The sequence below is a fragment of the Monocercomonoides exilis genome (genome assembly GCF_001643675.1).
Source record: "Monocercomonoides exilis strain PA203 chromosome Unknown scaffold25-1336746, whole genome shotgun sequence".
Lineage (NCBI taxonomy): Eukaryota > Preaxostyla > Oxymonadida > Polymastigidae > Monocercomonoides > Monocercomonoides exilis.
This window is the reverse complement of record NW_027150570.1, coordinates 923,457-948,109: the sequence shown is the minus strand read 5'-3', so window position 1 is coordinate 948,109 and position 24,653 is coordinate 923,457. Positions and strand designations below refer to the sequence as shown.

The window sequence follows — 24,653 nt, the reverse complement described above, 5'->3', positions numbered from 1 at the left end:
AGTGAAATGCATTCCACCGAACAAGAAACACCTCCATCACAGCTGTGTGCAACAATTGCAAAAGAATTGTTCATGCAGTTTCAGAGGCATGTATTTCACAAATCACGCCAGTTCGAAGCAGATAAAACTGGAAGAGATGTTAGAGATTTTTTTCGAAGCCCTTCAGATCCGTTGTTTCAAGATTACCTCACTTATTTTGCCGTTTTGTCTCAACACTGTTTACAATCCATGGTCAGTTATCTCTTTGAATGGAGAAGTCTATAGTTTGCTGTTGTTACTTATTTTTACATCTGCATTATACTGCTTGACTTTATAAATCTTCTTTTATCTCATTTCAGTCAAGAAGGAAAGCTGGTTACTCCAATTCTTAAGACGTCAAGAAATAAAGTTTGAAACGAATCATCTTTTTATGCATGACAATCGTTTTCGCGTTACCGTATAAATATGAATATAAATTTCCCACATAGGCTGTAACTGATTTTGCATTTTATTCTGCTCTTGATGCTCTTTTACGCGTTTACAAGAAAGGAATGTTCAGTGGAGATACTTTCTCCCAGTTGGAACAGTTCTGCTCTACGATTTCGCGCAACTTTTCGAGACATAACTTCAATCGCCGAACTGCTAATATTTTTGAATTGAGGAATCAATTAGCTGTTCAAGAACAATTTGCTCGATTTGTAGGTATGTCCTCATAAATTATTGTAAAAAGTACTTTTTTCTAATAAATTCTTTTTTTTTTTTAAATATAGGAAGTGTTTCACAACATTCCACAACTGTCTTATTTCTAATGCTGACAGATTTGGAGCAGATTATGAGAGAGCAGTCACAAACTGCTGTTTCGCTATATCTTCTGAACATGACATATATCCATTTGCCCGTATGCATCATTGCTATTGCACATCTATAGCTTTTAATTCTTTCTCTTTTAATTGAATTTCCGTTCATTTTCTTTTCTTTCTTCTTCTTTTTTTAAATTCAAATAACATTTCATTTTATCTTTCTCTCTCTCTCTCTCTCTCTCTCTTTTTTTTTTTTTTTTTTTTTTTTTTTTTTTTTTTTTTTTTTTTTTAATGAAAAATAGCTCGACACTTCCGAAGGCATCCTCGCCTCCACCAGCATCCTGACCCGTCTGCACGAGCTGATGAAAAAATGCCGCGAGAAAATCTGCAAACACACCTTCTGCTCTGTGCTACAGACCATCCTTGTGCGCACTGTGCATGAGCCGCGCATTCCGCAGGGGGACTACCACGGATGGGACCTTGCCCTCACCTACATCTTCGAGTACGGCATGCGCTGGGGCCGGAAGGAGAAGCACCTTCCCGCCACCATCCCGCTCTGTGGCGTGCTTGTGTGTGCCATCCGGGACGAGCTGGCTGTTGAGAGAGCATTCCACTTCTGCAACATCCTCGCCGAGAAGCTGCGGCACACAGAGCTGACAGCCACTGTGCTTGACGCCTTCACCCACATCACCCACGTCACGCTCCTGCGCTGCCTCGAGAAAGGGGACACGCACAGCGCCCACTCCCTCATCCAGTTCGGCTTCAACACCCTTTTCGTCCAGTCCCACCCGCTCGAGCGCTTCGGCATCTACTACGCCCACTACATCCTCGCCGTCGCGGCTGTCCATCTGCAGCCTGCACTGGACATCATCCGCATCCTCCTCAACACCCCCAACCCTTTTGCTGAGATCATCCTCGTCGCCCTGCAGAGTCTTTCTTCCATCACCTCTGCCTTCTGTGAGTCACCCTCATTCTCCCCCACCCACCAGCTCCCTTCAGGTGCCCCCTGTGTCTTCCCCCTCTTCCCTTCTCACACATTCCCCTTGCCAACCTTCCAGAACGCACAGGACGTGTCGCAGGCATCGGCTGCCTCGCTCAACTTTTCCTTCATCTCCTTTCTGGCTGCGTTTCCCAATCTCTACGAGTCAGCTGAGGCTCTTTTAGCCTCTCTCTCAACAGAGCAGAGCGAGTCACAGGTCGCCAAAACAGCACAGGAAACAAAGCAGGTCGCAAAGCACATCACCCGGCGCAACAAGCTCGCAACGATCCTTTCTGTTGGATTGGGGCCATCTGGTTCTGAAATCTCCATTCTCTCTACACAGCCTACATCTGCTGCTGCGGGCTTGCCTTCTGCCATCCGATCTTCTTCATCTTTTTCTGCTTCTTCCTCTTCTTCTTCTTCTTCCTCTTCCTCTTCTTCTGATACATCTATCATCGCAACGGGCGCTGCTGCTCTTTCCCCCCTCTCTCCCCGTGACCCGTCCCTCTCCTCCTCCTCCTCCTCTGCCTTCCATTCCTCTTTCGACGCTGCCTCACTCCTCCTCCGCCTTTCTTCCCTAAGTGGGTCAACAGAAGTCTCTGCCTCGACCTCTCTCTCGGTCTGCTCTCCACTCAGCACTCCTGTCTACATCCCGTCCATCACCTTCTCCATCCTCCTCTGCCGCGACACCCGCCTCACCCCAGGCTCCTTCTGCACCCGTGTCTTGCCCCCTCTCCTGCCCTCTGCCTCGTCTTCTGTGATTCTCTACCAGTGGAACGAGATGTCCTTCTCTGTGCGGGAGAAGCTGGCGTCGTATTCCTTGTACCACTCCACAAACTGCTCCCCTTCTGTCTCTGAGGAAGAAGCGGCACGCAACGCAGACAGCTTCGCAGAAGCGCCGAAGACGTTTGAACAAGAAGGAGACGGATGCGATGGGCTGCTTTGTGAGGATGCGAAGGAAAGCGATCCGATGAACTACTTCTGCGAGAAGAACCGGAGAGGGTACCGCTGGCTGGACTTGTCGGCGTTTCAGCACTCGGTTGCCTCGGCTGCGTCGCTCATAGCAGCGCCGAATTTGTGGGGGCTCACGCCGAATGAGGTGAGCGATGACACTTTCACTGCAGAGGGGGACTTTTTGCCTTCTTCTGTCTCTTATCTGCCGTCAGCCTCGTCCTCTGGCCTGCCTCAAACATCGATCTATCAGAACTCCTCGTCTTCTGCTGATGCTCATTCTCTTCTAACTGCATTCTCTCCTTCTTCCTCTTCTTCTTCCTCCTTCTTTTCCTCCTCCTCTCCTCCCTCTGACACACCCGCCTGGGTCTCTGACTGGATGGGCCAAAAACACCCTTCTGAATGGCTCGACCAGCTCCCCTCAGCTGGCTTCAGCGCCTCCACCACCACCCGGCGCCCCTTCCAGACACGCTCTTACACCTCCTCCAGCTTCTGCGTCCACCTCGGCCAGCTCACCAGCTCTGGAGCATCTGTCAGCCTGCACCCGTTCATCGCAGCCAGAGCATTTCTGTCTCCTTTAAGCGAGTCTTTGCCCTTCCTCAGCCCCTTCTTCATCGGCACAGGGAAGGCGCCAGATGTGCCAGCGCCTGTGTTCTTCAGAGCATCGTGCTACTTTCTCACCCACCCGATCACAAAAGAGCAGGCAACGCTGCACATTCCGTTCTTCACGCTGATTTTCCCGTTTCTGTCGGGAAAGACGAAGAAGCTGCAGTATGTGCATCACCAGAGGCACCAGAATGTGGATGAGGACTTTGAGGAAGAGAGCACAGAGCGAGGGAGCGACTCGCAGATGCTGGTGAAGGACTCAGAAGAACACAGAAAGAAGATGAAGAACAAGAACAAGAACAAGAATAAAAACAAGAACAATGGAAAGGGAAAGGACAAGGGAAAGAAGAATGCTGGAGCAGATGGAGGAGACAGAGGTGGTGAAAGAAAAGGAGGGGAGAGAGGAGAAGATGAAGAGGAAGAAGGAGAAGAGGAAGATGATGATGAAGGGGAAGAAGATGATGATGAAGAGCTTAGTAGAGAAGCAGTGGTTGATGGAGTACTTGCAGCGAGTGAGAGGAAGAAGAATATTTCGAATAAGAAAGCGAAGACACGTTCAGTGTCTGCGAAAAGAGGGAGAAAAGAGGTGCACAGCAAAAAGGAGAAGAAAATAGGCAAAAGAAGCCATTCAGAAGAAAAAGGCTACATCGAAATGGAAGAGCTGGAAGTGGGTGCAAATGAAGGCGAATATCACGGACAAGTGGCTGCTTCACCACATACCCAGTCTGCTCTTTATTCGCCTTCTTCTTCTTCTTCCTCTTCTTCCTCATCCTCATCATCATCATCCTCATCTTCTTCCTCTTCCTCTTCCTCCTCCTCTTCCTCCAAATCCCAATCCAAGACCATCCAACCCTTGCGCCGAGCCACCTCCATCATCGCCTCCTTCCTCATCGACAACAGCCCCCGCCTCTTCAAGCTGTTCGACACATTCCACTCAGAATTCGGCAGAATCACCATGCGCATCGAAGGACTCACCCGCACCCAGCTCGTCCACGAATTCCGTGAGAAGCACTTTGGCCCTCTTTCGATGAGTCTCGTGATGAATCTCATTTCTCTGCTGCCAAACAGACTGAAAGCTTTGCACTCACTCGTAGTTGCCCTGTGCACTGGGTATGCACACGTGGAGAGGGCAGTGCAGCACGCTGCTGGGCTCGCTCTGACACGGCTGATGCGCCTGGCGCCGAATGTGAGGGGGATCATCGTGGCAGAGCTGTGTGTGGAAGCACTCACATTCAGCGACAACAAGGACGACATCATCACCATCTACCTGAAGAAGATCACGGCGCTGCTGGAGGAGTGGAGACACATTGCGCGGCTGGGCGAGCCAAAACCGCCAGATCTGATGAGAAGGATAAGGGAGCAGTACTTCCGCGTGCAGAAGGAAGAGAAGCGGAGCAGCGGTGTTTATCAGAAGAACAAACATGTTCTGCTGGCTGCCCCTTCTCCTACACAGCCGTCTGTCACATCTCCATTGCTTCAGGCGGTTGCTTCAGTCAGCTCGTCTCCTCCTTCTGCCTCGGCCTCAGCCTCTTCCTCTTCCTCTTCTTTGGCTTCCTCTCTGATTCCTTCTCCTCTCTCATCCAACACCTTCACTTCACTCACACAGCAGCAGTCATCTCTCAGCAACTCTCCCAATTCAGCCCCTTTCGCCCCTTCCTCTGCCTCTTCATCATCCTCTTCCATTTCATCCTCTGCTGCCTCGTCTCTTCCCTTCGATTCTTCTTCTTCTTCCTCTTCCCCTTCCTCTTCATCCTCCTTCTCTTCCCCCCTCCGCCTCACCACACACCGCTATCTCAATGCATTTCAGTCTGAACAGTCTCTCCTCCTCGTCTACCCACTCCGCCGTGTGGAAGCCACTGCCCTCGTCTTCCTCTGCTCCCATTCCGTCGCCACACGCGTCGCTGCCTTCACGATGCTCCGCTCAGTCCACACCACATTCAAAACCCTCTGCGACCTCAGCCACTTGCCCCGCTCTGAAACACTGTTTGAGCTCCTCATCACACACTCTGCCCGGATCGTCAGCCACACCACGCGTATCGTAGACCCCTGGGGAGATATACCCGAACGACCAGCCACAGACATCATTCAGCTGATGCGGCGCTGCTCTTTGCCTCCTCCAGGGACAGCTGAGCACACACGGGACATGCTCTCTGCGACAGTCTCCACACTCTACGCAGAAGGCACAGGGGGATCCAGTAGCAGCAGCAGTAGCAGCAGCGGCCAGTCGAGCGAGTGCACTCCTGCTGTTGTTGTGAAGACCATCACACGCGCTGGGACCAACCCAGACGAGGTGTGGTCTGCTGCCATCGGCTCAATCGCCTCCATCTGCTGCCAGCGCCGCGCCCACCGCGCAACAGTCGCACACGCCTGGCGTATCGTCAGCAGAAGGCTGAAAGACAACACCCTACCTCCTGTGCTGCATTCAAAGCTGCCCCCAAACTTCCTCTTGAAGACTGCCCAGTGGCGCACGTACCTCGCCTTCTCGCTGGCTGTGTGTTTTGAGATGAACTGCGTGGCTGATGCACCCACCCCTGTCACTCGCCCTGATCCTGGCGCTGAAGGCTTCTATGCCTCTCTCATCACTCCTGTTCAGACTTTTTCTCCTCCTCCTTCACTTTATTCGGCTTTGGTATTCACTTCATCGTCTTCGTCATATTTGACATCTTCTGTTGCTGTCTCATCTCCCAGTGCAGCCACCTCAGTCACCTCTGCACCCGTCTCATCAACTTTTTCCACCACCACCACCTCCTCTTCTTACTATTCTTCTTCTTCTTCTTCTTCCTCTTCTTCTTCCTATTATTCCCCCTCTCGTGACACCTACAGCCCCTTCTCCCCTCAACAGCGCATTCCTGCCCCCAACGTGAAGGATCTGGAGCCCATCCTTAAGACAGCCATCAGCTATCTCTCATCCCCCAACGACTTCCAGCGCATGAGCTGTATCATCGCACTTTCGCACGTGCACCCTCTTCTCTACTCCACCCTTCTCACATCCTCCAGCACCCTCCAACAAGACTGCCTGCTAGTCCACTCTGACAAGAACAAGCTCACTCGCCTCCGCACCGCCGCTGCCTTGTCAAACATCCTCCACCACATCTTCTCTTTCCTCTCTCCTGATTTCTTCTCCCGCAGCGACAACCACAACACCCTCGCTCTCTTCATCCAGCTCATTTCTTCCTTCGAGCTGATGCTCTTAAACACCATCCGACGCCCTCAGCAGGCCACACCCCCCGCCGTCTTCCTCCTCATGTGGCACTACTTCAGCCAGATTGTTCGCGACTTCGCTTTTGTCGTCTTCCACACCACGTCCATCTTCTCTGCCCAGCGCGATGCTAATCACCTCCGGTCAGCCAGATACAAACACAGAATGTCCCCCAGCGTGCCCACACCCAGGCCGAGCTCTTCGCCCTGTGGAATATCACCTGGAAGAGCATCCTCTGCCACTTCTTCTTCCTCTTCTTCCTCCTCCTCCTCCTCTTCTTCTACTGGCTCTGCCGTCTCTTCCCCTTCTTCTGGTGGCCGGCTCATATCCCACTCGCCTTCCACCTCTTCCTCCTTCCCTCTCCTTCCCAATCCATTTCGCCAGTCCATCATCCCTCTCCCTTCTGACTCTCTTCTCTACGCCAAGTGGGCACACATCACTCTATCCACCTGCTGCTTCACCCCTCAAATCTCCACATCACTCGCCCCTTCTCCTTCCCCCGCTGCCCTCCTTTCCCCTTTCAACTACCCCCAGCTCCCGCCTCTCAAGCCAACCTCTTCCTCTTCCTCTGCCCTCGCTGCTGCTCAGGCGCTTGCACTTACCCACCCCATCAGCAGCATCACCCTCACCTCCACCACTGCCTCTGCCTCATCTGCTTCTCATTTCCTCGGTATGGGCACGGGCTCTTCTTCCTCTCCTGCTGAAATTGAGTCACAACAGGCTAACCTCTTCTCTTCTGGCACTCTCATCACAACACCTGCTACTCCAAACACGGCTGCTGGTTCATTGTTCCCCTCCCTCACTGCATCTTCATCATCATCATCTTCTTCCTCCTCTTCCTCATCTGCTGTGCCTGCCATGAATCCACCCCCTTATCCCACCCCTACATTCCTGTCAAACCCAGAAAAGGGCCCCATCCACTTCCTCACCACTCCCTTTGACGACGGTGGCTCCACTCCTCTTGTCTCTCTTGTCTCTCAAATCTCCCACACCTTCTTCGCCGAAAAAAGCAGCAAGAAAAGCTCTCCATTGACTGCCTTCCACAGCAAAGAAGAGATTGCCTCTATTTGTGCAGAGTTGTGTTCTATGGGCACTGCTGCCACGCTTGTCTCTGCCCATGCGCCCACCCTCCCTCCGCTCATCCTCCACTCCATCAGCGCTGTTGCTGAGCCTGAGGCACGCGGAGGAAGAGGGATTCCGTTTGTGCAGTCGTTTTTGCCATCAGATGTGGCACAGCAGACTCCGTTTGGTGTGGCTGCACAGCTGCTGGCGAATGCGGTGGAAGAGGAAGAGAGAGCAAAAGGAGTGAAAGCAGCACTCCAGCTGATCAACAGGCGCACAGGTGTGAGGGCATACAGAGGAAGAGAGGAGCCAATGGCGCGGGCGAAGAGGGCGTCGATGAAGAGGATACGGCAGAGAGGGCTGCCTCCGACAGCAGCACCTATGAGCAGCCCCACCAGCCGCATTATTCTGAAAGAGTATCCATCACATCTGGATTCGAGTGTGGTTGCAGTGAGAGAGGGTAGAGGAGGAGGAGGAGAAAGAGAAGGAGGAGATGGGAGTGAGGAAGGGATGAAGGGAGAGCAGATGAACGGAGAACAAGGCTTCCATACGCTGAGCATGTCACATGCACCAGATTTCAATGGAAGGAAGTTCTATGAAGACACAGATGATGAGGAAGAGTATATGTTGGATGAGGATGATGAAGAAGAGGAGGAAGAAGACGAAGACGAAGAAGGATACGGCGAAGAAGACTACAGAAACAGAGAAGCGATGAAAGGAGAAGGATTTGATGCAGCCGAATCAGATAGAGATCGAATGGGATTATCATCATCATCGTCATCATCCGCTGCTGCTTCTGCTTCTGTTGGAGGAAATGCCCTTCAGCCAACAGCTGAATTCACTGAGTCTGCTCTGAAGACGCTTTCTCCCTCGATCCAATCGTCCCCTGGCTCTGCTCTTTCAACAGCAACAGTCACGCAGACAACACCCACCCCGTCTTCCCTCATCTCTGCTGCCACATCCACCAGCATCTACCCATCTCTGAATGACGATACAAATAACAATAACAACAATAACAGCAATAATAACTCCACAAACACCACAAACACATCCAACACTGTTAATTCCATCAACTCAGCGCATTCTCAGACACAGCGCCCAAAGCCCCAACGAGGATTCGGCTCACTTGCAGCCTTTGGCATCGACTCACCTTCCTCTCCACTTGTGCGATCATCGACGATGCTGGATGAAAGCAGCGAGCATTCCAAGACGTCTGTCAGCGAGTTCTTCCAGTCCCTCCCGCAGCCCCGCCTTCTCCCTCAGTCGCTTCCTCTGCCCAGCACTGTGAAGAGCGTCAACATCAGCCAGTCTCTCTTCGATGTGCCTGCTCTTTCCTCTTACTCTTCATTCAGCGTGTATCCAATGCCTCGCGAGATCCGTCTGAAAGTCGAAGCTAAAGAAAGATCTGCATCCACCAGGCTCTACACAACTGCCCCTTCTCTCTCCATCAAAGGCACAGCTGCACGTAGAAGACTCCGCAGCTTCACACGCCCTCCGTCTTATTTCGCAGACAGCAACATTCCTTTAACTCCTGTGCCACAAAGCCCGCTCCCGTCTTCGGCGCACCTCAGCTCCTCTGCACTCACCCAGTTCTATCTGAACGCCATTCTCTCCACATCCAGCCAGAAGACACTCTACACGTACAACGACAACACCCTCCTTCCTCTGCTTTCTTGTGCTCCTCCTGTTGATGTCTCCTCAGCCTCTGCTGCTTCATCCTCCTCCTCCTCCTCTTCTTCTTCTGCCAGCCAGAGCGTCCCTGTCTCTCTCGTCACTGCCACCATCCTCCCACCCAGCGACGCCAGCAACGAAACACCCTGGTCTCCCTCACACCGCTTCCGCCTCTTCTGTCTGCTGTATGCCCTCATCCCGCGCATCATGCCCTTCACTGAGCTTAGAGACTCCCTCAACGTGCATGTTGCCTCGCGCATTGATCGCTTGCAGCTGGATGCGCTGTTTGCGTCTCGCATTCACTCGCTCCTCATCCACATCCACTCTGCTATGAGCAGACTGCTCGACGGCCCTCTCTTTCACAGCGGCGTCTTCTGCGACTTGTCCCCTCCCTCTCGCATCTCCTCTGCTGCCACCAGACTGAAGAAGGATAACAACAACAACAGCAATGGCGCTGAGTTCGGGTCTCTGCAAGACACAGTCACGCCACTCACTTCGAGTTCTTCTTCTGGTCTGACGCCTCTTGTGGCATTGCACCCGCAGCAGAAGAACACGTCACTGCTGTACAACTCCCTCGGCATCTCACACCCGGCAGACACATTCCGTGTGGATGCACATCTGAGCATTGAAGACCTGGTGCAGTTCTCAAACATCAACAGCTCCGTCGTCTCCTCCACCTCCACCACTCCTGCTGATGATCGGTTTCTCGCAATTCTGGCTGAGATCTCTCCGTCTGTGAAAGGGCTGGCACCGATCGGGTTCTACTCGACAGAAGAAGAGGAGCAGCTCAGCCGCAACAGCATCGCCGAAAAGGCGAAATTAGAAGGCGCAACATATGTGCCAGTCTCTATGGCTCTTGAGGCAGTCACGTCTTCCTCTCAGTTCTCATCTGCCTCTGCACACTCAGACACAGAGCCAGTCACTCACTTGTCCTTCTTCGGGGGAATGAAGAGAGCAAAAGCAACACAGCCCATCCCACCGCACTATCAGGAGCGCATCACAAGCACTGGGCGGATGAACAGACTGGCACAGAGCCCGCTGGATGCTCTGCTTCCACTCACTACTCCACATCTCCCTCCCTTCTCAATACTCGCATGGCTGTCAACACTTCCCTTGGACTCTCCACCTGCTTATATCACAGCCTCATTCAGCGCATCACCATCACCTCCCACCACCACTAAAAGCAACACCATTTTAGGCTTCCTTCCCCAGAAGATCATTTCCTCCTCCTCCACTCCTTCCTCCACCCCATCTCCTTCCTTCTATCAGACACCCACTCAGCAGATGCAGCAGCTTGTTGTCGAGCTCTGCCGTCCGCCGCGCATCCGCTTCCCATTCAACATGGCCAACTTATACACAGCCTGTGGCCTCCTCACCTACAGCTGCAAGTCTTCCTACGGTCAATCTCTTGTCTCTTCCACTATGCACAGCGGATTCTTCCGTGGCCCTCAATTCGCAAACGTCTCAGCTCCGAATCTGAGAAGCCCACTCATCCAATCCACACCAGCTGCACCGCCTGTGCTGTCGACGTCTGTTCCCTCTGCATTCCTCATTCCTTACTTCATCTGCGACTCCTCAGCAGGGCTGGCACAGCGCGTGCCTCTGTCTTTGGAGCCGTCGGGAATGAAGATCCTCACAAACTCTGCCTTACCGCCAATCGGCAGCCCCATCGCATTCTCCTTCGCTGCTGTGCTTTCTTTGCTTTTAGGCACATCGCTGAACCCAACATACATCACAGCCTCGAGATTGATCCTGGCTCTCTTGCATCACAGCCAGCCATTCCTCACATACCCACCAAAGGAAGAGAAAGAAACATCTTCTCAATTAAAGGGACCATCATCTCCATTGGCAAGGGCAGCAGCAAGCAACTCATTTGCCTCCACATTCTTCTCCAGCGGAACCTCCAGCATTATGAAGCAGTCAAGTGCACTGCAAGCTTTGATCCAATCATCACACTCTTCATCCAGCGATCTCTCCAATCAGGACAAGAACAGCGTGGGTGTCACATACACCCGCCTTGTCAGCGAGTTCGGCCGGCTGCCGCAGACTCTCGTGGACGATGCACTCACACTCTCTACAGCACAACAGCAGTACCTCTCTTCTGATGCTCGCTCCTCCGACAACTCCTCTGCCTCCTCCACATCCTCCTCTTTCTCTCTGTCTGACTCCCAATTGGGCTCCTCTGGCAAGTCTCAGTTCATCCCCTTGCTTCCTTCGTCCATCGATCCCTCTCAAATTTCTTCATCTGATCCTCTTGTTCCACCTCCAATCCGCCCAGCAAGCAGCTTTTCCACAGTCGAAGACATCATCCCCGTTGCCACCGACGCCGATGCAGCTGCTGTGTTCATGTCGCAGCTGCACCACACGCTCAACTTCGTGTCTGGCTCCAGCTCTGGCGGGATTGTGCGGCAGTGGATCAACACTGGTCTTGCCTCGCCCGTCGCCCGCATCCGCAGCGCTGCCCAGGCTGGTCTGCAGAACCTGCTCAGCGCGAATCCCCACCGCGCATTGGTGTCTGTGAGCGAGTGCTACACACAGCCCAGTGGCAGCCCTGTGGCAAAAGGTCATCTTTATGAGCTTGCCTCGCTTGTAGCGAGAGGCAAAGCACAAGTCACAGCACTCCCGCTGGTGGTGCTGGAGACGCTGATGCTGTCAGATCCAGACAGAACAATCAGGGCATATGCTGCGACAATGCTGAAAACCACTCTTTCTTCCATGACTTCGCTCTCTTTGCAGTCTGCTGCGAATTCTTCAGATTCTGGTAATTCTGGTGCATCCTGCAGCTTTGCATCAGTTTCGTCGAAAAAACTGAGCAGTTTTGTTGGATTGGCATCGCTTGCAACATCTGAAAACTTACTGACCTCATCTTATTCGAAAACTAATAACACAAACAACAACAACAACAATGAAAATGGAAATACCAATGGCACATCTCAAACATCACTCTGTTCTCAATGCAGCGACAGCACACGTGACCATCCCTGTGTGCATGTGGTGTGCACAACACTCTATTCAGAGATCCACCAGCTCATTTCAGTCACTCCTGACTCACTCGGTGTGGCTAGACTCGCCCAGCAGCGCATCTGCACACTGCTTGCGCTGCATTTCCCACACGCCATCCCATCATTCATCAGAGAAATCGTATCAAGATTAGCTCAGGTCTCTTCAATAAACAGGGCAAACACCCTCCTCTCGTTCCTGTTCCCCTTCGCAGCGTCTATCACATCTGATGATCCGTTCTATTATCCTCTCTTGAAGACATTCATCGACCTCACCTTCAAATTCTCTTCCTCTTGTTCTGAGGCCATCACTGCCTTGTGGTATGTCCTCGCAAAGAAGAAGGAGACAGTGGAGGCGATTGTCTCCATCCTCGTGCTGGGCATCAGAAATACTCCCTCTCTGCATCAGCTGCCAAGCCATTTGGACACCACATCTGAATATGCGCACCCAAACAACTCGCTTCTGACAAGCTTGATCACTTTCCTGTCTCAAGTGCCTGTCAGACAAGAAGAGCGCACTCAGCCACAAGCCATTTCTCCGATGGAAAGATTCGACCTCCCAAACAACTCTCCTCAAAGCGTCAAAAGGCGCACGCAGACTGCTTCTTTGCTGCCACCAGCGCCTGACCCGCTCTTCGCCTCGTTTACACTCCGGAGGCAGCCCCGCCCAGCCACAATGCGCATCACCAATCCAAGTGCCATCTTTTCTGGTGGAACACTCCGCTCAGCCACATCTACAAGCACAGTCACACGCAACCTGAGTGAAATCCCGTCGATGACACCGCTTCGCAGCTCGCAGACGCTCCGCCCGCAGAAGTCGATTCATTTGACTTCTCTATCCTCTCCCATCGACCCCAGCGCCACACTCGCCAGACCTTCTCTGCTCAGATCGTCCAACTCGTTTGCTATTGCACCGAAACAAGGCAAGTCATCACAGGGAATTGATCTGACAGACAGAAACAAGACTGAGGGCAGCCCTCTTTCCACTCAGATTTCGGCAATGCAGCGCTCACTGAACACTCCGAAGAACTCGTCTTTGTCTATCTCCACATCATCTTCCACTTCTTTGTCATCTCCCTCTCCTTCTCTTTCTTCTCCGCCTTCATATGACCCTCCAACTTCGCCCGATCTCACAAAATCCCCTCTCTTTGCCCCAACGCCTTATCAAGCACAGCACCCAGACCCACAAGGCGATTCTCAGAAGCTTCCTCAGATTGGGCTACGGAGCACATCTGTCTTCTCGAAGTCTCCTGTCGATGGCAATGCCGAGTGGTTCAGTGTACCTCCAACAGTCACGCTGGCTGAGTCAGCCAACTCTCTCAGCCGTCTTTCGATGCAACATGCTGCTTTGTCCTCTCCCTTCACATCTGCCGCTGCGTTCGGCTGGTCTTCGGCAGAGTGTTTCTTTGACACGCCACGCGGGTCAGCAGCACAGGCAACGCTTTCTCTGATTATGACAGCACTGACACAGTCTCAGCCACAGGCGTGTGTGTCAACAATGAAAAGATGGAGCGATCCCATCACATCGCTTCTATGGCGTGATTACAAAGCAATTGTTAAGGTGCTGAAGGAACTGAAAGTGGATCTGCAAAGCAAAGGAAGCGAAGAAGAAGATGATGATGAACAGAATGTGAATGAGAACGAGAACGAGAATGAACAAGAAGCAGAAACGAGCAAATTTGACAGAAATAACAATATAGCGTTCAACGAGCAGAGTATGATCCGACTGTGCTGCCGTGTGGATGAAGAAGGCCTCCTGGCAGACTATGCTATTCCACACAATCCAGAGCTGATGGAGAATCTGATGGAATATTCACCAACTGTGCTGCAGAAGGATGCACTCCAGCAGACTGACACAGACTCCTTTTCATTCTCTTCTTTCCCCTCTTTCTCTGCCCCTTCGCTCGACAAAAGCGGCAAAAACCAGTTCAACCCGATGCTCTCCTTCCACATCCCCAGCATCCCCAAGGGCACCTCAAAGACAGTCACCCTCATACTCTTCTCTCTCCTCAAACCCACCCTCACCTCCTCCACCCTCGCCACCCTCCGCTGCTCCCCCTCTGCCGTCGCTGCAGTCCAGACACTCCCTCTTTATCTCATCATGCGCTTCCACTTCATCATCCACATACGCTCACCCATCCCAGAATTCCTATCTGTTCTGCCTGTGCCTGCGTTTCCAGACAGCATTGAGCTGCGTCTGAATCTGCTGGGTGTAATTGGCCTGAACATCATTCTCTCTTTGCTCTGTGCAGGTGAGGCACCTCTGCCATTCTTTGTGAAGTTCTTTGGCATCCAGCCAACAAACACAGAAGAGTCTGTTTCATTGGTTCCTTTGCCTGTGCAACCAACTCCCCAAAAGCAAACAGCAACTGTTCAGACGCAACAATCCAAAGATGCCCAGCCTTCTGTCACTTTCAAGCAGCCTGAACTCGAAGAACAACCAAAGAAAGAGCAGAACTCACCGCAACAGAAGACAACACAGCAGACAAAGACACCACAGGTACCTTCTCCCATTCCGCGCTCAGATTCCACTGCATCTATCGGAGCAAAGAGAATACAGACATCAAGTGGAAGCAGCTCAACCACATCGATCGATCAGCTGGGCACGCCACCGCCTCTGCCTGTCTCTGTCACTCCATCTGCCCTGGGAGAGATAGGTGATTCGAATGGGCTTCCCACGCCGCCTCCTCCTCCTGCTGAGTCCACAGAAATACTCACTCCGCCAGACACCACACCCACTCCACCGCCACCTGAGACTGCTGAGCGCTTTTCTCCCTTGTTGCAGAGGAAGCCGTCGCCGCTGTCGTTTTCGGAGAACAGCGAGCTGATTGAAGGGCTGACAGACCAGGCGTCGATGGAGGTGCTGGGCGAGGCATACAAACCGGAGCCTGAAGACAAGCCTCTCACCCTTCCGTTCAGAAGTGATGTATCCGAGCGCATTTTGCTTCTGGCAGAGCAGCTGAGAAGCAGAAGCGTGGTGTTTGTGCCGTCGATCGTTGATCATCACCTGCTGCCTCATTCTGCCTTCACACACACATTCCACATGCCCATCTTGAGTGACAGCGCAGTTGCTATTTGCGAGGCACAGCCAATGAGCAATGAACAATCTGTCTTGTTTGACTCGCCCATGGGTTCATTGTTTGCTTCATCATCATCATCATCATCATCATCTACAACGGTAACTTCTTCTTCTTCTTCTTCTTCTTCTTCAACTCCATCAGCAGCATCCTCTTCATCTTCCTCTTCTGCTGCCACTTCACAGGATTCAGAGGCATTCCCCTCTCCTTCCTCCACAAACTCTTCCCTCTCCTCCTCATCCAGCTCTTCTCCAGCCTCAAAGTTCCAGCGTCTCATTGGCCTCTTCAACTCTCTCTCTCACGCCCTCACCTGCGACACTCCTCCTCAATGGCCTCTTCTCAGCAGCCTCGTCTCCATCCAGCACCAGAACCACCCGTTCCACCAGCTCTACTCCATCCACCTCTCCTTCTCTTCCATGGCCTCTCTCTACCCTCTCTTCTCTCGCCAGTCACAGCCCAACGCCTTCGTCACTGTGCGTAGCCGTGCACAAGAGCCGAGCAATCCAACTGTTCTGACTGCGCCTGCAATCACCATGCGTGTGCCCAAGCCTTCTTCACTGCCTTGGATCAGAAGAAGTTCTCATATGCTTCTCTCACACACTGCAGACATTGTGGAGCTGTCACCAAAGAGAGTGCAGCTTTCGATCCTCCATTCAGCACTGACCATGTTATATGATCTTATTCCTCCAAGACACAAACAAGTGGGCATGTTTCTTACTCGCCAAGCAGCACATCATCCTTCATCGATGACTTCTTCTTCTTCTTCATTCTCTTCTTCTTTGTCTTCACCTTCATCAAGCATTGAGACTGACATCATTACTCGATTTGGAGTGTTTTCACAACAGAACTTTTCGCAGAATGCAGCATCTGCATGCCGTCTTCTGTGCAATCTTCTCATCTCAGCGGAAAGAACACTCTTTCTGCCTCAGAACATCATGCGCCTCTATTTCTCTATCGCTTCTGCTCTCAGAAGCCAGAGAAACATAAATCTATCTTCTTTGCTTGATGATGGTATAATTGTCGGATCTGAACACAACAACGTCTGGCAGTGGGCAGGCAAGCCCAGAAGAGGATGGACAAAGCGCAGAGGCAATCTGCGAGCGTATCTGGAGATGTCGCGTCTGTCTAAAAGATACAGAAAGAGACGCCTATTTCCAACGGCTCTGCAGCCAACACGAAGAAGAACAAGCAAAATTTGGCAGTCACCACGAAGGGGAAGAGGAGAAGGATACGACTTGAGAAGCAGCGCTGAGTTCAGAGGAGAAAGAGGAGAGAGCGAGCAGAGTGACAGCATCTGCAGCTGCTCCACGTGCAGTGGAGAGAGAGACGTCCACTACAACCACATTGCAACCAAGCAGAGCAAGTGGAGAGGAAGAAGCGAATACGAGCGTCTCTTCAGCCAGCAGGGAATAGATAGAAGAAGCGCCTTCAACAAGGCTGCATACACAGACAGCGTTACCTACAAGTCATCAATGACACCCTGGTTCCTCTCTTCCCATCCACCTGCAGAGGGACACAAACGTGTCCACTCTTCAGTCACGCCAGGCATCCTCGGAGCATCACACGCCAGTGCTGGAACATATCAGCAGGCCATTTCCAGCATCTTCCCAGTGGCACACACAGGCGACGAGAAGCTTGCCCTGAGGCGTTCCATCGACACACCTGCACAGCTTTCTCGCAGTGCCCGACTGAATCAGAGCACAGGCAGTTCGAAAAGCCTCTCGCGCTCACTCAACTCTCAGCAGCAGTCAACACAGGCACTCCAGCCACTGCAGTCCAAACAGCTTCTGCAGCAGAACGGGTCGCCCGGTCAGTCTCTTTCCACTCCCGTTCCAGTGCGATCTGTCGATCCTATCCGGCTGCCCTCTGGCTCTCATCTTCGCTCTTCAGCACAGCAATCGCATATGCTGAACCAGCCTCAGTCACCAAAAAAGCACCCATCTGATTCATCCCCCCATGTGCCGTCTTCTCCTTCATCGTTAGCTTCTGTTGAAGTAGCATCACCTCTCTTGTTCTCGCAGAAGGAATTTTTAGATGCTGGCTATGCCCCATCAGCAATGATGAAGTCAGCCAAACTCAGAAGGAGTAGAGGAGCTGCCATGCGCCGTGTGAAGTGGCGGCTGGCTGAGCGGTGGACGAATGCCTATCTGCACAGGCACCAGACGATCATCCGTGTGCTTCGCTCGCTGCTCTCTCTGTTCGCATCGGGACAGTCGTTTGCTTCTCTCAGCAGGCGCAAAGTGGGATTTCTGAATGGCTTTGTGCGAACTATCGGGAAGGACTCGCTTTTGTGTGGATCTCCACTTGTTCTCAACCCATCTGCACTTGCCCCACTGCTCGAATGTTCTCTTTCCCATCGCTTTTCCTCGCGTGAAATGCTCAAGACTGCCTTTGCCTATCACTCGCTGAAGGAAAGCCTGCTTGCCTCGTCGCTGCAGCGTGCTGTTGCAAACCTCGCAATGGTGCCTTTCATTGCACCACTCTCCACTCCGCTGTTTGCAGCAGCCATTTCGTTCCAGCTACTCCGCTCGGTTGCTCTGCTTCCTCCGAACAGCTTCCAATTCTGCATCGCCTTCCTCAACCATCTCGTCAACATCATATCGCATGCTCCTACATCTTTCTTTTTGGATGCTCCACAATGCTTTTGGATTGGCGTGGCCTTTCTCCACTCTCCCTTTGCACCCGTCTTCTCTGCAGGCGCATTGTATCTCTCTGAATATCTCTCTCGTGCTGCTCCGCTTCTTTCAGTCAGCCCGCTTTTTGCTGAGACTTTGGCACAGTCCATCCCGCTGCAGCATCAGAGGCCATTCATTGGAGTCCGACCGCTTGTTGTAAAAGGTCTTTTCCATTCACAGACGAAGCGATATGCCCAAAAGCTTCTGATGCAGATATCTCTTCTGCCATCCACATGCGATCCGTTCATCGATCCGTACAGTCTGTTTGACCCGATTGGCAGCGCAGTCGCTCTTGTTGCGCTGTTCCTCCCGTCTCTTGTGCTGGGAATAGACCACTTTGCAGCAGTGTCTGCGGCCGTTGTCTCTCCACTCGCACCAATCACACGCAACGACAAGACACCGCTGAATCAGTTTGCACAGCCTCAGACACCAGCCATCTCGTTTGTGTCACACAAGAGAGGATCTGCTAACATGATGCGCTCGACAATCTCCTCCACTCTCAGTCGCACAGACAACATCGGTACCACACAAGCCAGAAGAGCTGCTGAGTCATTTCTGTCAGGCCCTTCAGTCAACTCTCTCGCACTTGAGCAGCTCACCATCAGACGCATTGCACATCGCATCCGACCTCCCAGCCGTTCAAGTGTCTCTTCAGTTGTGCCTCCTCCTATTTCTGTCTCTCACACACCGTTTTCTGATGGTATCACACTCGCAGCACCAGTTGCATATGCCGTCGCACTGTTTGAAGAAGTGAGGGAGATAGCGCAGATCCTTGCTCTTGTCGCTGCCTCTCGTGGAGTGCCTCTGCTTTCTCTGTCTCTCACTCTCTTTGCCCGCTGCCACTACACTTCGTCTTCCTCTTTCCTCGATGCGCTCATGCCAATCTTTGTTGAATACCTCTGCGAAAAGCCGATTGAATCATACGTCACATCAGCTTGGCTGCGTCTGCTGTACAGCTCTACTCAGTTCAACGAAGTGGACAGCTTATACACAATCTTCTTTTCTCTCATCAGAGCATACTCAGCACTGAAGGACAAGCTGAAGAGCCAGCAGAAACCAAAAAGAGGAAAATATGCATACAGCAGCCACCTGAGCGAGTTCTCTTCGGCTGCCTCGTCACCTTCTGGCTCACCAATGAACAGGATCATCCCAACAACATCATCTCCTCTTCTGAAAAGAATGATCCCTCGCAGCGGACTGCTCGCTTCTGTGACTTCCTCTCCGCTGGCAATCAGCTCAACCACTGCTTCTAACCCACCTTCTTCATCCACGTCTACATCTTCTTCGCTTTCCATCTCTTCCACCAGCCCAACCACTGGCAATCTCTCAGAAGGAGCCAGCCAAGGAAACCCACTGGCAAATGCTGGACCTCCATCCACACCGAAGTCAAACAGATTCGCAATGCGCCTCGATACACAGAACTTGCGATATGCCTCACAGCTCTCACAAAAGGCGACAGTTTCACCAATGCTGAATGTCACCACGCGCTCCAACAGGCCACAAGAAAATGTCACCATCCCTCTTCCCCCAATGCTCATCACTGTGCCAATGTTCGCATCACAACTGTTGAGCTCTCTCGAGGCACATCTCTCCAGCCCCGTCCGGTTGAATGCTGTGAAGCTGCTGCATCTGATCCTGCGAGAGGGTGCCAGGATCTCCCATTCGTACTCCGAAGACAACAAGTGCGCCTCACTAGACACACCCGACGCCACTTTTGATATGCGCCTGGCGCATCTCCGGAAGCTCACTCAGGACTCGTTCTATCAGACAAGCCCCATCTTCCCCAGCAATGACACTGAGTCATCAGCAGACACACGTCCGCGGGCAGACACGTTCACCATGCTACAGACAGCAGAGCCAGCCACTGCATCGAATGTGCTTGCATCAGGAACTGAGCACTCTTCTTTGAGGTACTCATCAGGGCAGGTTGCTGAACAGGACTCGCCGTTCATTCTGAAAGATCCAAGGATTATGAAAGACCCAGCAGAGATCCTGATTGTGTCATTGTCGAAGAACTCCTTCTCATCGCCTGTGAGTGTCCATCCAATTCTGCTGCCCTCAATTGCGTTCAATGCATTCTACATGGCTGCTATCGGAGGCAATCAAACAAGAAAGGCTACTTCGGTGTGCTCGACAGGACTGTCACAGAATCAGCAAAATAGACTCACTCAAACAGCAACATTGTCACCAAATGGAGTTCCGAATTCTTTCACTCCTTCAAAAACCATTGATAATTCTGGTTCATCGTCATCTTCAACCTCTTCATCGTCTTCCTCTTCTTCTTCAATGCCTCTGCTTTCTTCTCTTCAATCACCTGTCAGCTCACCTTCAACTGTTCCTTCTTCATTCAGAGCAATTTCTTTAGATAAAAATGATGAAAATGAGTCAGACGATGTATTCTACAAGAAGATCTTACAACTTATATCCAATTCATTGGTGCCATCATCCTCAGAATCTGCAGTATTAAACTCTTCCATGTCACCTAGCAGGGCACCAACAACCAACGCATCCAATCCTTCTGTGAATGACATCTACTGTGCCTTGTCCTTCATTGCACCTCCGCAGCAGTCAATTGTCAAATCTCTCTTGTCTCTCACACCGGCTGAGCGGAGCAACCCGAAGAATCCGTGTGTGCTGTTTATGCGGGCAATGTATGCGATGTCTCTGCCGACAATTGCACTGAGCAACGCAAACGATGCAGCAGACAGAGAGACCATCCAGCACAAGGTGATTATGTACGGGATGATGGACAACTGGATGGGGTGCACCTCTGCCGAGCAAAAGAAGGAAATTGAAAGAAAAGCAACAGAAAAGCTGCAGGCCACTGTGACTGTTGAAGAGAAAGCGTTTGCTGTAGGACAAGCTCTCACAGATTATTTGATGGAAAGCATTGGCGAGGCATCAATTGGATTTGATGAAGGAACATCTTCGATGTCGTTGATGGTGCACATGCTTGGAAGTTCAGTTGGATCGCTGATTTCGAGTTCTCTTGGGCGAGTTCTGAATCAACAGCATTCGCAATCATCATCATCAACATCAACATCAACAACATCGACTTCTTCATCTTCTTCTTTTGTCAATCAGAAATTGGATGCAACAAGTGATAAGGCTGCTCAGTCAGTGCATCAACCATCCACTCAGATATCACCATTGAAAGAAGATGCCAAAAGCTCGGAACTTTCACAGACACGAACGCCAAATGCTGCCACTGCTACGCCTGCAGCTGCTGCAATTTCATCGCCAGTTCTTTCTTCTTCGCCAAGCATGGCAACACCTTCGCAGAAAAATCAGAGCAAAAAGAACAGTTCTGTGAAACATCGAAGATCAAACATCGACGCTCGCTTTGCGCGCTGGTTTGCTCATTTCCTCAGCACATACCCGTGTTCTCCTACACTTATGCACAATTACTCATACAGCGATTTTTATTCTGAAATACAACAGAATTATTCTTCTTCTTCTTCTTCTTCTTCTTCAGCTTGGCGATCAGCTCTGAAGGACATCAGAATTGAGTCGTCTCTTCGCCGTCAAGCGATCTACGCTTGGGACAGGCGCATAAAACGTCTGTGGGAGTATGTGGAAGACTTGGTGACGATGCCACTTGAGAGCGTGGCTGACAAATGGAATGCCAGCGGAAGCGTAAACAGCGACCCATTGCTGGCAGAGCTGGCTTCGATGGCAGCATCTGCAGACGCAACGGAGAAGTTGGGAGATGAAGGAGAAGATGAGATGCCACTTGGAGAGACATCACAGATTGAAGGCGAAGGAACTGAAGAAGGAGAAAAAGATGGAGAGGATGAAGAGTACGAAGATGGCGAAGGAATGTTAGTTGATGAAGAGCTGGATGAAGATGAGCTGATTGATCACAGAGGATCAAAGAGGGAGATTATGACAGAAGAAGGAGATGAAATCACACAGCAGGAAGAAGAGGAAGATGAAGCAAAGAGGAAGAAGAGAGAGGAAGAGGATGACAATATCAGTGAGCAAGAAGAAGAGGATGCTATTGTTGTTGATGAAACAGAATTGTTTGACTTCGATCAAGTTGTGATGAAAGGCAAGCGCAAAGAAGAAGAGAATGGGAAAGAAGAAGAAGAAGAAGATAATGATGACGATGATGACGACGAAGAGGAAGAAAACGACGAAGAGGAAGAAGAAAATGAAGAAGAGAACGAAGAAGAAAGAGAAAGCAAAGGAGCAAGTGACGATGAAGACGATGCATACTTTGACGATTATCAGCCTCTGTTTCCAGACGAAAATAGCTCGCCGCTCGAAGACAATGAAGAAGACGCTGGATCTGCTGAGAGCAAAGCAAGTGGAGATGGCAAGGGGGATGGAAACAGCAACGACGGAGCAGAAGAAGCTGATGAGGACGAGCCGAAGGTTGAAGAAGTGGGGATGACTGTCACTCCGCCAGACGATCTGCCACCGCTTCCTGATTTTCCACCCACGCCAGCAAATGATAGCGACCAAGATTATCAACTGTGGGGATTTTAGGAATTTAGAAGAAGAGAAAATGCTTTTTTTTTTGTTTTATTTTTATGGATATTTTTCTGTTGAATGTGAAAAATATTGTGATTGCTCAAATATTTGTTTTGTATGCGTGTACTTTAATGTGAGAATTGGCATTCAATGCAAATGAATTGTATTTATAGAATGTGAAATTTGTTTGAACGCCAAATTTGGACTTTGAATAATTTTTTTTTTCCAAATATAGAAAAATTCTATTTGTACTTTTATTGCTATTTGGTTTTTGCTTTTTTTTTAGTGATGGTTGGTTTATTTTTATATGTTTCATATCACAGTTCCAACTTTTTGTGTGTTTCTTTGTGTGTGTTTAAGTGCTATTTCTATTGTGTGTTCGCTATTATCTTCTTTTCTGATTACAAAAAAATCACAAAAAAAAAAATGAATTTTGAACAAAAACATCCAAATTTTTTGAAGACAGCAAAATATGTAAAGATAATCATAAATGAGTGAAGTAACTTCTATTTATGCCACAATAATTCTCTTCTTTATTTTTTCCCTTGTCATTTCTTTGATTCTCTTATGATTGGCGGATGGGTTCCATCAGAAGTCCATCCGGGAAGAATCATCTGATCTCTCATAAACCGTTCATCAATCGCATCTGCACTGCTTTTGCTTTCCCCGCTTGAATTCTCTGATTCCTTCGGGCTTGTTTCTGTTGAAGCTTGATCCATTTCTTCTTCATCTTCGCTTCGAATAACATATTTTTCATCCAGCATTGATACTCTAAATGCAACATTTAATGATTAAAATGGGTTAAAAATAAAAATAATGTCTCAGAGTTATAAAAATCTTCGAAAATGCAATTAAATGCAAACATGTCACTTTCATCCATTGCATGATACCAAGCATCACTTAGTTTTTGCTTCATGCTTCCCTCTTCCTCTTCTTCTTCTTCTTCTTCTTCTTCTTCCTCTTCTTTCTCTGCCCATAAAGACGTTTTCCGAGATGCTTCTCCTCCGTAAATAAATCCATTTGATTTGTCTGCAGCTGCAAGAATAGAAGCCAACGTGTCTGGCTCTTTCACACTCAGCAGATGAAATCCGACAAGCGAATAATCTCCAACAAGCTCTGCTATTCGATGGTTGAGTTCTCGATATTTATCAATTCTGTGAAGTGAGGAGGAAGGCAGTGTGCTTGGAGATGCAGAAGATGTTGAAGACGAATCAGAAGTCGGATCAGGAGCAAAATCAGAAGATGAATCAGAAGAATGACGTGAAGATAAAGGAAACTGTTCTGTTAATAGAATTGCTAAAGGATCAGAATCTGCGACTGAAGTGAAGAATGAAAGAGGAAAGACTATCATAAATAAAATATTAAACGATCATATTGATTGCCAAAATGTATTAGCTTTGATTATGAATGCATACATGGATTGCCATATTGAGCGAGAAGATCAACCTTTGATACAATATTGATATGAGGAAGTGATACAAGGAGCATTCCAGAAAGGGATAGCATCAATGCCGAAACATATCGAGCAGGGTCGCACAAAACATAACTATCAACAAGATGAACACTAACAAGCTAGAATAAAAGAAATTTTTAAATTCCATTTTTTTTATATGAAATAATAAACCTGCATGTGATGTTCGGTCTGCAAGTGAGCACAAATATTTGAAATGGTGTCGTCATGAGTATAAAGTTCAACCTGACCTGGAAAATCAAATAACAGATAATATCCTTTTGAAATATGAAATACCAATATTTATGAATCTAAAAAAGTTATATTTGAAAAAATGCAAAACCTTCTAACTTCTTCAACTCAGAGTCGAGCCAATCAATGTTCTTATACAAATACGAAAGGCAATACAATAAACCTAAGAAGTAAAAGAAGAAAATTTATTATGAAAAAAATTTGTAAATAATTTTCATGAAAAATACTTCCATTTGGACCGAGGTCAAAAGAATTCATAATTTCATTTACTGTCGAAAGATCTCCAATATCAACTGCCCATTTTTTCCTATCAAATCTGGAAATATCATTTGCTGGATCTAAATTTATAATTGCGCATTTTCTGTGCAGAGTTTGAAGCAACTCAGCCATTGCAAGGCAGTAAGTCGTTTTCCCAGATCCTGGAGGCCCAATTACGATTTGTCCAAACATGAGTAGGATTGGAAAAATGAATTACTT

At 49.9% G+C, this 24,653-nt stretch overlaps 2 protein-coding genes across 2 annotated transcripts; one reads left to right on the top strand and one right to left on the bottom strand.

The window, feature by feature from the left end:
- Positions 1–6: 6 nt before the first annotated feature.
- MONOS_9911 (putative Cell morphogenesis N-terminal) lies at positions 7–22,918 on the top strand (the record flags this gene model as incomplete). Its single annotated transcript, XM_067880453.1, has 6 exons — positions 7–44; positions 339–387; positions 468–681; positions 750–877; positions 1,082–12,406; positions 12,506–22,918. The coding sequence occupies 6 exons, from the start codon at positions 7–9 to the stop codon at positions 22,487–22,489; spliced, it is 21,738 nt and encodes a 7,245-aa protein (XP_067726671.1). The 3' UTR covers positions 22,490–22,918.
- A 104-nt stretch (positions 22,919–23,022) lies between these two features.
- On the bottom strand, positions 23,023–24,626 carry MONOS_9910 (putative GPN-loop GTPase; the record flags this gene model as incomplete). The annotated part of the gene is made up of 6 exons (XM_067880452.1): positions 23,023–23,245; positions 23,338–23,818; positions 23,890–24,046; positions 24,099–24,202; positions 24,268–24,339; positions 24,404–24,626. 6 exons carry the CDS (start codon positions 24,624–24,626, stop codon positions 23,023–23,025), a joined length of 1,260 nt encoding a protein of 419 aa, XP_067726670.1.
- Between the last annotated feature and the right edge of the window lie 27 nt (positions 24,627–24,653).